Source organism: Thalassophryne amazonica, chromosome 14 (genome assembly GCF_902500255.1).
Source record: "Thalassophryne amazonica chromosome 14, fThaAma1.1, whole genome shotgun sequence".
Classification (NCBI taxonomy): domain Eukaryota; kingdom Metazoa; phylum Chordata; class Actinopteri; order Batrachoidiformes; family Batrachoididae; genus Thalassophryne; species Thalassophryne amazonica.
In genome coordinates, this window is record NC_047116.1 from 65,594,959 (window position 1) to 65,610,048 (window position 15,090).

Genomic DNA, 15,090 nt, shown 5'->3' on the forward strand with positions numbered 1-15,090 from the left:
GTATATAAATAATGCAGGGATTAAATTAATTTTGCTTCTTGTTGCATGAAGTAGTAAATGGGACTTAATTCTAGTGTGAATTATATGTAGTTCTTTTTCTCTCAAATTTTTGGGCTGATGCTGATGAAACTTTAGTTTGGTTCTGGGTCATCTGTGGATTATTCTCTGTCTGTCTGTCAGTGGCAGGTGTATTTCAATGTTGTGTAGCATCTTAGCTCATAAAGTCACAAGAACTGTGCATTTGATGACAAAAGAACCAAACATGGTGTGCATATAGACTAATATGTATGGGTGAATACAAATTGGGAGGCACTTGAAAATGTATTTTCATCTGCATTCTTTTCAGAGGCTGAAAGAGACTACCATTACAAGTAGTTCTACAATCAAATTATCTAGGGTTGCGACAACTAATGAAAATCATCAGTCGACTACTTGGGTACCGTTAGACATTGAATGAATTAAGCCAATTTTGAATCTTCATGGTGAAACTGGCATGACACTACTTACCCTCCCTTGTAAAACCTACTCCAAGGTGCTGGAAAGGAAGGTTTGACTGATAGTTGAACCTCGAATTTAAAGAGGAACAATGCGGGTTCTGTCCTGGCAGTGGAGCAACCAACCAGCTTTTTACTCTCACAAGGATCCTGGAGGGGTCTGGGAGCATGCCTATCCAGTCTACGTGTGTTTTTTTTTTTTTTTTTACTTTGAGAAGGCATATGATGGGGTACCCCGGGAGATACTGTGGGAGTATGGAGTGATGGGGTCCATTCTCAGGGCCATCCAATTTCTGTACTCGGAAAGGGAGAACTGTGTTCATGTTCTCGGCAGGAAGTTAGACTCGTTTCCGGTGGGGGTTGGCCTCCATGAGAACTGCACCTTATCAACAATCCTGTTTGTGATATTCATGGACAGGATATCGAGGCATAGTCGGGGGAAGGAGGGTCTTCAGTTTTGTGGGCCCAGGGTCTCATCACTGCTTTTTGCAGATGATGTGGTTCTGTTTGCTTCATCAGCCTGTGACCTCCAGCACTGACTGGATTTGTTCGCATCAGAGTGTGAAGCGGCTGGGAGGAGGATCAGCACCTCTAAATCTGAGGCCATGGTTCTCATCAGGAAATCAATGGATTGTCTAATCTGGGTAGGGAATGGGGTCTTGCCCCAAGTGATGGAGTTCAAGTACCTCAAGGTCTTGTTCACGAGTGAGGGCACAATGGAGCATGAGATTGGCCAGAGAATTAGGGCAGCAGGGACAGTGTTGCATTTGCTGTACCATACTGTTGTGACAAAAAGGGAGCTTAAAATTTGACTCGTTTTTATTGTCATTCAGTAAAAAACGGCACAGATGTTGTCACTGCATGAATAGATGAAGCCAAAAAGCAATGCTCTTAATCTAATGGTCAGTCTTCATTCCTACTCTCACCTATGGTCATGAGGGTTGGGTCATGACTGAAAGAACTAGATCATGGGTACAAGTGGCCGAAATGGGTTTCCTCAGGAGGGTGGCTGGTGTCTCCATTCGAGGTAAGATGAGACATTCGGCCATCCATCAGGAGCTTGGAATAAAGCCACTGCTCCTTTCATTGAGATGAGCCTGATGGGGTGGTTTAAGCATCTGGTAAGGATGCCCCTAGGCGCCTCCCTAGGGAGGTGTTCCAGGCACGACCAGCTAGGAGGAGACCCGGGGGAAGACTCAGGACTAGGTGAAGAGATTATATCTCCACACTGGCCTAGGAACACCTCGGTATAAGCACAAAATCACAAATACAAGAAACAGCATTAGCATCACTACAATACCTGCATTCATTTACTAGGCATAGACAACCCCTTTGAGCTGATTAATTCACCTGTCAAGGTTCACACACTTTCTTCACTGAGTGAAGGGAGTAGTGGCAGCTCCAGCAAGTCCATTCTTTTCAGGGTTAAATGAACTTAATAAATGGCTTTTGACTAGTCGACTAATAAAAAATAGTCGACTAGTTGGATGTTAGCTAGTCATAGTTGACTATTAGGACTATTGCTCCCATCCCATGCTTGGTCACCATGGAATGCCCTACCAGAGTTGACCTATACTCTGCTCAGTCTTGGTTGTGCCCTGGATCAAGTCCCTGAAGGATACATTTGTGTCATTGAGAGATTTGTCACTCTTATGAATGTCCGCACCATCATTTTCACAGACATGAATGTGCTTGAGCAGCATATCTGTCTTTCAAAGTGGGCACATCTGCAGTTAAACCATCGATTTCTATTGAATTACTAGATTGAGGACTGGGCAGTCACAGTCACAAAGATTACATTGGTAACACATGATGCCATCATGGTTTAAAATCCTGCAGGGCAGCAAGGTCTCCCTGCTCAAGCCAGCACATGTCCAGGCCCGTTTGAAGTTCACCAGTGACCATCTGGATGATCCAGAGGAGAGGCATGGGAGAAGGTCATGTGGACAGATGAGACCAAAATAGAGCTTTTTGGAATCAACTCCACTTAACATGTTTAGAGGATGAGAACAACCCCAAGAAAACCATCCCAACCGTGAAGCATGGGGGTGGAAACTTCATACTCTGGGGGTGCTCTTCTGCAAAGGGAACAGGACGACTGCACCATATTGAAGGGAGGATGGATGGGGTCATGTATTGCGAGATTTTGGCAAACAACCTCCTTCCCTCAGTAAAAGCATTGAAAATGGGTCATGGCTGGGTCTTCCAGTATGACAATGACCCCAGACACACAGCCAGGGCAACTAAGGAGGGGCTCTGTAAGAAGCATTTCAAGGTCCGGGAGTGGCCTGGCCTGTCTCCAGACCTGAACTCAATAGAAAATCTTTGGAGGGAGCTGAAACGTCAAACCTGAAAGATTTGGAGAAGATCTGTATGGAGGAGTGGACCAAAATCCCTGCTGCAGTGTCTGAAAACTTGGTCAAGAACTACAGGAAACGTTTGACCTCTGTAATTGCAAACAAAGGCTACTGTACCAAATATTAACATTGATTTTCACAGGTGTTCAAATACTTATTTGCAGCAGTAACATACAATTAAATTATTAAAAAAATCATACATTGTGATTTCCTGAATTTTTTTTAGATTGTCATATATATATATATATATATATATATATATATATATACACACACTATTGGCTTTTATAAAATCTCACCAATAATTGCACAAAGAAAGAAATTTAAGTGTCTCCCAATCGGAAAAGGTATGTCGAGGTATCCAGCTCATGTGTGCCAAGTTTGGTGATTTTATTTTATCACAAAATGCACAATTGATTTGGTTACAGTATCTGCCCCATGAATTAGAAGTCACACAATGGTATCACAACTTATATGAATGCATGTAAAAGTAAGTCCCTTCGGCTGCTCCCTTGTTTGCACTTGGGGTCGCCACAGCAAATCCAAGGTGGATCTGCATGTTGAATTGGCACAAGTTTTACGCCGGATGCCCTTCCTGACGCAACTTCACATTACATGGAGAAATGTGGCAGGGGTGGGATTTGAACCCGGAACCTTCTGAACTGAAACCGAGCGCATTAACCACTTGGCCACCACCCCTGCACTTGGCCACCACCCCATGTGTGAAGGCAAATAATTCTGGTCTAATGCAAGGGAAAGATAATTGGACTTTTGTCTTTAATTGATTAATCATGAAATATTGAATTCATAAGCACAACTTCTCCTAAACCAGTTTGATTTTCATCGATACTTCACAAAATTGTAGCACATCATATGATGATGTGGATGAAGGAAAATAACTATTCTGATTTCTTTGAGGGGAATCAATTTGACTTTTTGTTTGTTTGTTTGTTCCTCATGAAACTAATTAACAAGAACTAAAACATGAACTTATTTATTTTCATTACAATACTTTCAATGAGCACTTTGGCTTCTTAGAAAAATCACTGACAATTACACATAATTCTCACCACTAACTCGTGCATGCACACTTTAATTAACTGACTAGGTCACTGACTGTGTAATTAAGCCTGAAGTGTGGGTGTGTGTGTGTTTACAGTGGGCTGTGTTTCAGCTGCCTTCAGCAATCAATCTTTCCACATCATCTGCCTTAATGACTTTTATTTTATTTCAAACCTCGTCTTTGGCCTCCCTCTTCTCCTCCTGCCTGGTAGCGCCAACATCAGCATCATTCTTCTTATGTACCCTGGGTCACTCCTCTGCACATTAATGAATGAGAAAAGTACTTGTACAGAACAAAAATGGACATGAACGGATATCAAAATTTTGTATATATTTCTCATACATTTCCTTAGTCCATCCGATTGTGACTGACACTTTACCCATCCCACAGACATGCGAGATTACTTAACTGCCACATACTTCTGTAAGTGTGTTGACGTGATGTGATGTTTTTCCCCTCCTCCTGTCATTTCAGCAAGCAGCTGTCAGGCAGCTGAGGTGTTTAGAGGAGAGACGGCCTCTTCTGCTGTGCTTCTGGACAGTAGTGACCTGGAGTGTTCACTGTGCATGAGGTGACTGCATGCATTTTAATATTTCAAATCCACAGGAAGTTAAAATGATTTTTACTAATTGTATGCATGTATAACAACAGCCTCCCTGTCTTGGTATTTACTAGAATTCAGATGATGTTTTTAAATAAAACAGTTCGATACACTGAAAGTATTTTTTTCTGAGCTTAAAATTAGTTAAAGAATACTTTATTATTCAAGTCCTGTACCTCTTCTTTTTTTTTTTTTTTTACCCTCCTCCCTACCCCTCCCTTTTAGTGCTGATTGTATTTTATTGGATGTTTATGGATTTTGACCAGCCAAGGAAGCTGACTTGGAAAGCTTGTTGTAGTGATGGTACAGCTTAAGACATTCTAAGACTTGCTTATACTTCATTGGAGGGGATACTTTGTAGGAGATATAGAAATAATTTTAAAAAAAATGGATAAATCACCAGACAAGAAGAAATTACAACCCCAATTCCAATGAAGTTGGGACATTGTGTGAAATGTAAATAAAAACAGAATACAGTGATTTGCAAATCCTCTTCAACCTATATTCAGTTGAATACACAAAGCCAAGATATTTAATGTTCAAACTGATAAACTTTGTTTTTGTGCAAATATTTTGAAATTTTGAAATCAATGTCTGCAACACGTTTCAAAAAAGCTGGGACAGTGGTATGTTTACCACTGTGTTACATCACCTTTCCTTCTAACAACACTCAATAAGCATTTGAAAACTGAGGAAACTAATTGTTGAAGCGTTATAAGTGGAATTCTTTCCCATTCTTGCTTAATGTACAGTAGTGTTCAGAATAATAGTAGTGCTATGTGACTAAAAAGATTAATCCAGGTTTTGAGTATATTTCTTATTGTTACATGGGAAACAAGGTACCAGTAGATTCTCACAAATCCAACAAGACCAAGCATTCATGATATGATATGCACACTCTTAAAAGGCTATGAAATTGGGCTATTAGTAAAAAAAAAATCATGTAGTAGATTATGAATGCTTGGTCTTGTTGGATTTGTGAGAATCTACTGAATCTACTGGTACCTTGTTTCCCATGTAACAATGAGAAATATACTCAAAACCTGGATTAATCTTTTTAGTCACATAGCACACTATTGTATGACTTCAGTTGTTCAACAGTCCGGGGTCTCTGTCGTATTTTGCGCTTCATAATGCGCCACACATTTTCCATGGGCAACAGATCTGGACTGCAGGCGGGTCAGCCTTTACCCGCACTCTTTTACTATGAAACCATGCTGTTATAATACATGCAGAATGTGGCTTGGCATTGTCTTGCTGAAATAAGCAGGGATGTCCCTGAAAAAGATGTTGCTTGGATGGCAGCATGTGTTGCTCCAAAACCTGGATGTACCTTTCAGCATTGATGATATCATCACAGATGTGTAGGTTGCCCATGCCATGGGCACTAACACACCCCCATACCATTACAGATGCCGGCTTTTGAACTTTGCTCTGGTCACAATCTGGATGGTCATTTTCCTCTTTTGTCCAGAGGACACGATGTCCATGATTTCCAAAAATAATTTGAAATGTGGACTCATCAGACCACAGCACACGTTTCCATTTCTGGATGTTGTTGATGTATGCTTTCGCTTTGCATGGTAGAGTTTTAACTTGCAGTTGTAGATGTAGCGACAAACTGTGTTAACTGATAATGGTTTTCGGAAGTGTTCCTGAGCCCACGTGGTAAGATCCTTTATATAATGATGTTGATTTTTAATGCAGTGCCACCTGAGGGATCAAAGATCACGAGCATTCAGTGTTGGTTTTCGGCTTTGCTGCTCACGTGTAGAAAGTTGTCCAGATTCATTGAAGGAAATTTGAAACTGCTGGCTAAGGCTAAGCGTAAATTTGGTAAGATTGTAATTCACGTCGGCAGTAATGACACCCGGTTAGGCCAATCGGAGGTCACTAAAATTAACATTAAATCGCTGTGTAACTTTGCAAAAACAATGTCGGACTCTGTAGTTTTCTCTGGGCCCCTCCCCAATCAGACCGGGAGTGACATGTTTAGCCGCATGTTCTCCTTGAATTGCTGGCTGTCTGAGTGGTGTCCAAAAAATGAGGTGGGCTTCATAGATAATTGGCAAAGCTTCTGGGGAAAACCTGGTCTTGTTAGGAGAGACGGCATCCATCCCACTTTGGATGGAGCAGCTCTCATTTCTAGAAATCTGGCCAATTTTCTTAAATCCTCCAAACCGTGACTATCCAGGGTTGGGACCAGGAAGCAGAGTTGTAGTCTTACACACCTCTCTGCAGCTTCTCTCCCCCTGCCATCCCCTCATTACCCCATCCCCGTAGAGACGGTGCCTGCTCCCAGACTACCAATAACCAGCAAAAATCTATTTAAGCATAAAAATTCAAAAAGAAAAATAATATAGCACCTTCAACTGCACCACAGACTAAAACAGTTAAATGTGGTCTATTAAACATTAGGTCTCTCTCTTCTAAGTCCCTGTTGGTAAATGATATAATAATTGATCAACATATTGATTTATTCTGCCTTACAGAAACCTGGTTACAGCAGGATGAATATGTTAGTTTAAATGAGTCAACACCCCCGAGTCACACTAACTGTCAGAATGCTCGTAGCACGGGCCGGGGCGGAGGATTAGCAGCAATCTTCCATTCCAGCTTATTAATTAATCAAAAACCCAGACAGAGCTTTAATTCATTTGAAAGCTTGACTCTTAGTCTTGTCCATCCAAATTGGAAGTCCCAGAAACCAGTTTTATTTGTTATTATCTATCGTCCACCTGGTCGTTACTGTGAGTTTCTCTGTGAATTTTCAGACCTTTTGTCTGACTTAGTGCTTAGCTCAGATAAGATAATTATAGTGGGCGATTTTAACATCCACACAGATGCTGAGAATGACAGCCTCAACACTGCATTTAATCTATTATTAGACTCTATTGGCTTTGCTCAAAAAGTAAATGAGTCCACCCACCACTTTAATCATATCTTAGATCTTGTTCTGACTTATGGTATGGAAATAGAAGACTTAACAGTATTCCCTGAAAACTCCCTTCTGTCTGATCATTTCTTAATAACATTTACATTTACTCTGATGGACTACCCAGCAGTGGGGAATAAGTTTCATTACACTAGAAGTCTTTCAGAAAGCGCTGTAACTAGGTGTAAGGATAAGATTCCTTCTTTATGTTCTCTAATGCCATATACCAACACAGTGCAGAGTAGCTACCTAAACTCTGTAAGTGAGATAGAGTATCTCGTCAATAGTTTTACATCCTCATTGAAGACAACTTTGGATGCTGTAGCTCCTCTAAAAAAGAGAGCTTTAAATCAGAAGTGCCTGACTCCGTGGTATAACTCACAAACTCGTAGCTTAAAGCAGATAACCCGTAAGTTGGAGAGGAAATGGCGTCTCACTAATTTAGAAGATCTTCACTTAGCCTGGAAAAAGAGTCTGTTGCTCTATTAAAAAGCCCTCCGTAAAGCTAGGACATCTTTCTACTCATCACTAATTGAAGAAAATAAGAACACCCCAGGTTTCTTTTCAGCACTGTAGCCAGGCTGACAGAGTCAGAGCTCTATTTAGCTGAGTATTCCATTAACTTTAACTAGTAATGACTTCATGACTTTCTTTGCTAACAAAATTTTAACTATTAGAGAAAAAATTACTCATAACCATCCCAAAGACGTATCGTTAACTTTGGCTGCTTTCAGTGATGCTGGTATTTGGTTAGACTCTTTCTCTCCGATTGTTCTGTCTGAGTTATTTTCATTAGTTACTTCATCCAAAACCATCAACATGTTTATTAGACCCCATTCATACCAGGCTGCTCAAGGAAGCCCTACCATTATTTAATGCTTCGATCTTAAATATGATCAATCTATCTTTGTTAGTTGGCTATGTACCACAGGCTTTTAAGGTGGCAGTAATTAAACCATTACTTAAAAAGCCATCACTTGACCCAGCTATCTTAGCTAATTATAGGCCAATCTCCAACCTTCCTTTTCTCTCAGAAATTCTTGAAAGGGTAGTTGTAAAACAGCTTACTGATCATCTGCAGAGGAATGGTCTATTTGAAGAGTTTCAGTCAGGTTTTAGAATTCATCATAGTACAGAAACAGCATTAGTGAAGGTTACAAATGATCTTCTTATGGCCTCGGACAGTGGACTCATCTCTGTGCTTGTTCTGTTAGACCTCAGTGCTGACCTCAGTGCTGCTTTTGATACTGTTGACCATAAAATTTTATTACAGAGATTAGAGCATGCCATAGGTATTAAAGGCACTGCGCTGCGGTGGTTTGAATCATATTTGTCTAATAGATTACAATTTGTTCATGTAAATGGGGAATCTTCTTCACAGACTAAAGTTAATTATGGAGTTCCACAAGGTTCTGTGCTAGGACCAATTTTATTCACTTTATACATGCTTCCCTTAGGCAGTATTATTAGATGGTATTGCTTAAATTTTCATTGTTACGCAGATGATACCCAGCTTTATCTATCCATGAAGCCAGAGGACACACACCAATTAGCTAAACTGCAGGATTGTCTTACAGACATAAAGACATGGATGACCTCTAAGTTCCTGCTTTTAAACTCAGATAAAACTGAAGTTATTGTACTTGGCCCTACAAATCTTAGAAACATGGTGTCTAACCAGATCCTTACTCTGAATGGCATTACCCTGACCTCTAGTAATACTGTGAGAAATCTTGGAGTCATTTTTGATCAGGATATGTCATTCAAAGCGCATATTAAACAAATATGTAGGACTGCTTTTTTGCATTTACGCAATATCTCTAAAATCAGAAAGGTCTTGTCTCAGAGTGATGCTGAAAAACTAATTCATGCATTTATTTCCTCTAGGCTGGACTATTGTAATTCATTATTATCAGGTTGTCCTAAAAGTTCCCTAAAAAGCCTTCAGTTAATTCAAAATGCTGCAGCTAGAGTACTGACGGGGACTAGAAGGAGAGAGCATATCTCACCCATATTGGCCTCTCTTCATTGGCTTCCTGTTAATTCTAGAATAGAATTTAAAATTCTTCTTCTTACTTATAAGGTTTTGAATAATCAGGTCCCATCTTATCTTAGGGACCTCGTAGTACCATATCACCCCAATAGAGCGCTTCGCTCTCAGACTGCAGGCTTACTTGTAGTTCCTAGGGTTTGTAAGAGTAGAATGGGAGGCAGAGCCTTCAGCTTTCAGGCTCCTCTCCTGTGGAACCAGCTCCCAATTCAGATCAGGGAGACAGACACCCTCTCTACTTTTAAGATTAGGCTTAAAACTTTCCTTTTTGCTAAAGCTTATAGTTAGGGCTGGATCAGGTGACCCTGAGCCATCCCTTAGTTATGCTGCTATAGACGTAGACTGCTGGGGGGTTCCCATGATGCACTGTTTCTTTCTCTTTTTGCTCTGTATGCACCACTCTGCATTTAATCATTAGTGATCGATCTCTGCTCCCCTCCACAGCATGTCTTTTTCCTGGTTCTCTCCCTCAGCCCCAACCAGTCCCAGCAGAAGACTGCCCCTCCCTGAGCCTGGTTCTGCTGCAGGTTTCTTCCTGTTAAAAGGGAGTTTTTCCTTCCCACTGTAGCCAAGTGCTTGCTCACAGGGGGTCGTTTTGACCGTTGGGGTTTTACATAATTATTGTATGGCCTTGCCTTACAATATAAAGCGCCTTGGGGCAACTGTTTGTTGTGATTTGGCGCTATATAAAAAATTGATTGATTGATTGATTGATTGATTGATTCTCTGAATCTTCTGATTATATTATGGACTGTAGATGGTGGAATCCCTAAATTCCTCGCAATTGAATGTTGAGAAACATTGTTCTTAAAGTGATGGGCTGTTTTTTCACGCAGTTGTTCACAAAGTGGTGATCCTCGCCCCATTTTTGCTTGTGAATGGCTTAGCCTTTTGGGGATGCTCCTTTTATACCTAATCGTGACACTCACAATTCGTGTCCTCATTTTCCAAAGGCTTTTTGAGTGTTGTTAGAAGGAAAGGTGATGCAACACAGTGGTAAAAATACCACTGTCACAGCTTTTTTGAAACGTGTTACAGGCATCCATTTCAAAATGAGCAAATATTTGGACAAAAACAATAAAATTTATCAGTTTGAACATTAAATATCTTGTCTTTGTGGTCTATTCAGTTTAATATAGGTTGAAGAGGATTTGCAGATTTGCATTCTGTTTTTATTTACATTTTTACACAATGTCCCAACTTCATTGGAATTTGGGTTGTACCTTTGCTATGTCTGTTACTGTTACTGTGGGGTTTATGCTCATTAGTGGTGCTCGTGTAAGTAATCATAAATATTTATGCTCTGATATTTGTCTGAACACAACTCTGCTGATTGTGACAATGTGTGGACATTAGTGTATTTTACATGCACATATGGTGTTTGTGGTGATCACTCACCGTTTACTTTTTCACCAGTTCATTGTGCTTGCATTTAGCTGTGTGTGGTTATTCCTTCAGATTATTCTATGAACCAGTGGCCACATCCTGTGGACACACCTTCTGTCTAAAATGTCTGGAGCGCTGTTTGGACCACAACCCCAATTGCCCTTTGTGCAAAGAGAATCTGTCAGAGGTACCAATGTTTTTAATGTCATCACTAAATTGACACATTAAAGTGCGTATCACTGGTAAATGAAATGTCAAATGATTTTTCGTGCCATATGCCCTGAGATATTAAGCCATAAACATGGGGACATTTAGCCTGATTTCATCTGCAGTTTTGAAATACTCAGATTTTTTCGCCTCTGAGAAATGTTGATTTGCATGATTTTGCCTTTTGGACCTCCCCCCAGAGCCATCTCAGTGGGTGTATTGAACAGGAAAAATGCAATTTTTTTTTTTTAAATTTCGAATTAGGTATTTTTGAGGAGTTTCATATTGAATATGATGAAATGGTGAACATGTGTTGTGGGAGGGTCCAGCAACACCAGTCATGATGTCAAGATTTTTGAGGGAGAAGTGTGAACATTTTGTCTACGCTTCCTGGAAAGGCTGCAGAAATGCAGTCAGCAGAGCATAGGAAATAGGCTTCAAAAAATGGATCTGATACCCCTATTCCACAGAGCTACGTTCCTTCTGGTTTGATTCCAGATAGCAAATTGTGGTGCGTTTTGAAGCATCACAGTAACTTCTTGTTCAGTCTTTTTCAGTCTTGAACAAACTTTGTATATGCAGTAGTTACGGCCGTCATCACCACCAGTTTTGAAATCGAGGTGAAATTTTTGAGTTAATTTCAACCTGATTTGTCAGAAAGGCGTTTGTTGCAGTTCTGGCTGAGAATGCAGCTGGGTGCAGCTTTACTTTCTTTCTTTTGAGCAGGTTGCCACGTAAGCTGTTTCATCCCGTTTTTACACTTTTTCTGGACTGTGGGGGATCGTAAGAGAACAGTGCCCTGTGGAATAGAGGTATAAACAAAGATGCTCTCTCTTCCATTTGTGAGGCCAGTAGAACTCTAACAATGCCTGTTGCCTATCCAGAAAGCACGGAATGGGATGTTTTTATTTGTTGTTGTTGTGCCCCCCCGCTCACAGGGAGATGAAATGTGGTCTCTCCCACACTAGGCTAAGCTATGCTGGTAGCCAGTGAGTCTAGCCCAGAAAGTTGCACAAGTTTACATGTGTTTGTAATTGTGACCATGGAAAGTCTGAGAGAAAGTGATGGCAGATGATGATAGTGGACGACTGTTGCAATCTTAACAGGAGAGTTGTGACGTGGACATGGGATCGGGCCCTGGTCGTTTGTGTTAGGGCCCCTTCGCACATGACACGAGTGAGGCAGAATGGTGCACGGAGGAGGATTCGAATGGCACTCATGGAAAATCAGAGCCGCACTTGAATGTCTTGGACAGCAGTTGCCACATCCATTTGGGCACGGCACATGTGCTCTAAAATCTCTTGCTGCTCATGCCGGGCACCCATTTGAATGGTTGCACTGCCATCTGATAATGTCTGCAGCATTCGCACTGCATGTCGTATGCAGGTCAGACATACCATGCTGTGGCCGAGGAGCTGCACAAAATAATCGGCCATATTGCACCATGGCCAGATGATGCGATCGAGGCAGTAGGCCTGGGCGATATATCGATTTTATCGATTAATTCGAGTTTTTTGTTGCGGACAATTTAAAAAATAAAAAATTCGAGTTTTTTTTTCTCCTCTTGCAAGCGACGCATCCTTTTTGTCTCCAGGACCTTCCGTAGCTCCCCCCTCCCCATCCTGTTTCCTTCATACAATAACAAACATGGCTACCGCTGAGGAAGAGCGAGTTTTATCAGTGGTTTGGGATTGCTGCGACAGACGTGGAACAAGTGACTGCACGCTGTAGAGTTTGTCTGAAGCCCATTGCAACAAAACACAGCCGCACAACAAACTTATTCCAGCATCTAAAACAGAGGCATCCAGCTGCATGGGAGAAATGCCACATTTTACAAGGGGAACAAGAGTGCAAACTCTCCCTAAAAAGCAGCTTACTCTGATGGAATCATTTACCTATGTGTATTTTTTTAAATAAAAACAACAGTTGGAGCTTCAGTTCCAGGAGGTAAGTAGGGATTAGTTTTAAGTTTTTGATAAAATAAAAGCAAAACTTGTTTTGAGTTATCTCTGTCATTTGTACTAAATGTTTTCTTTACAAAAGTAGGGGAAAAAAATTTGATAAAAATCGAAAGTCAAATTTTTTCTGAAAAAAATCTGAGGTTTTATTTTTAGGCCAAATCGCCCAGGCCTACAAGGCAGCCTTCACACCAGCACCTGAATGTCAGCGAATGCCAGACAAATGGCCATTTGACCCACTCTCAGCAGGAATCCAGGTGCCACCCACGAACATCCAACACGACTCGTGGGGCAGTTAGAAAAGGAGGAGCTATTCGCACTCCCAGCACAAAGGTTGAGAGCAGGCGACCACTTTCGTGGTTGGAGCATGAATGGCCCCACATTTTCTAAGTGCCCCACAAGAGTGTTACCGAGCAACACATGGCTTGTGAGTGTGCCGTCCTCCCCCCACAAAACAAATGGCATGCGAGTGAGCGGTGTGAGCCCCCCCCCCCCCCCCCCAACACAAATGGCGTGTGAGTGTCTCCACACCACAAGCCTATAGTCGAGGTGTGGCTGAGGTTGTGGATCGTGGGTGCAGTGCAGTGTGATCACAGTCAGCAAAGCGTGCACAGCTGGGTGGCTGTCATGTCCATGATGGCACAGCTGACAGCTGTGGAACACCATAGCATATCGTAAACCCACACCACCACAACAGAGATGCAAATAAGAACCCAGCACACCAGCAGACCCGACAGGCACGGCATGTGACACATGATCACAACGTCCACTTGGACCATCTGTCATGTCACACCCTGAGTGACAGCCTCACAGAAAAATCAGCATGGCCAGCTCAATTGCCCCACAGGCTGGGGCCGTGAACCCATCTATGTGAGCATGTTGCTGCAATGGGAAGGCGGACGTGTTGATCATGTATTGACTGACATGGTCACATGCACTGCATTTATGTTTGTCAGTGGACTGTGGTTGATGTGATCACGTCATGCGTTGGATGACATTCGAGATCACACAGGGAGGGGGCTGACCACCGGCCACGTCCAGTGCTGTGGTACTGTAGTATCCACATTGCAGCCGCTGCGTCAGAGCAATGCAAAGCTGGGGAACACATTTTGTCACGTGCCCACTCACCCATGTGCAATGCATGGTGCTGCACCTGTGTCTACAAATGATAAGATAAGGAAAAATAAAAACAAACTGGATCACTCCAGCCACGTCTCAACGCGCACAGCAATGAGCATGCAATCAAAGCTGCACCTGACCGCTGCATCATCGCTGTGCACAACTGGGGAACACATATCATGCCATGCAGAATATCACCTAACAAGACGCCACTGTGAGGGGTGTGCATCAACAGGCTCTCATTGTAATAAATAAAACCACATATCACCTTTGCAATGCGGTCACCAGCGCTTCAGTACGCACTGGACAAAGGGACGCGCAGAGCCAGCTCATGTATTCATGATACGAGCACAATCATAGTTGAGTAGTCAACACTATGTCCTGTACTGGACCCGGAAATGATCAGCACACAGAACTTTTTTTCTTTCTTGCAGAAATGTGTTCTACAGGCCTCAGAGGCTAAAATGAGCTTGGTTGCTTCTTATGCAACATTGAGCATTTTTCGGTATTCAAGATGGTGACTGTCGCCATCTTGAATTGGTTGTGGGTTGTTGCAGTTTGACCTAAGTGCAGTTCCTCCAGCCCTTGTTGATGAATACAGATTCCTGAGAAAAGGAACCAAAACTGCTTGTCAAATCTTTAGGAGTATCTGTCACAGATCCACCTGCTCCAGATATGGTTTTAGTTGATGCAGTACAGTTGTTGTATCATGTAGGGTGGCCAGTCAATGGGACTGCAGGTGACCTGGCTGCAAGCTCTGGTGCTCGCTTGGCTCACTAACCTCCAGATTCCAACAAAATCATTGTTTGTCCAGTATGATCAAGGGGTTCCTTGTGCTAAGGACCTAGAAGAGGGAGGTCCAATGAAATTAGGCTGACTCTTAACACCCTACTTCCATGTTGAGAAGCTATTCTCCACAA

General features: G+C 42.0%; 1 protein-coding gene across 2 annotated transcripts in view; it reads left to right on the forward strand.

Moving 5' to 3' along the window:
- Positions 1–15,090, forward strand: part of lonrf2 (LON peptidase N-terminal domain and ring finger 2) — a 130,083-nt gene that overhangs the window by 54,792 nt on the left and 60,201 nt on the right. For both annotated transcript variants that reach the window (XR_004564754.1, XM_034186124.1), the window contains 2 exons: positions 4,389–4,485; positions 10,959–11,073. Coding sequence is in view for 1 of the 2 variants with exons in the window: in XM_034186124.1 (XP_034042015.1) it covers positions 4,389–4,485; positions 10,959–11,073 (212 nt within the window). In the remaining variant the exon portion in view is untranslated. The remainder of the gene's footprint in view (positions 1–4,388; positions 4,486–10,958; positions 11,074–15,090) is intronic.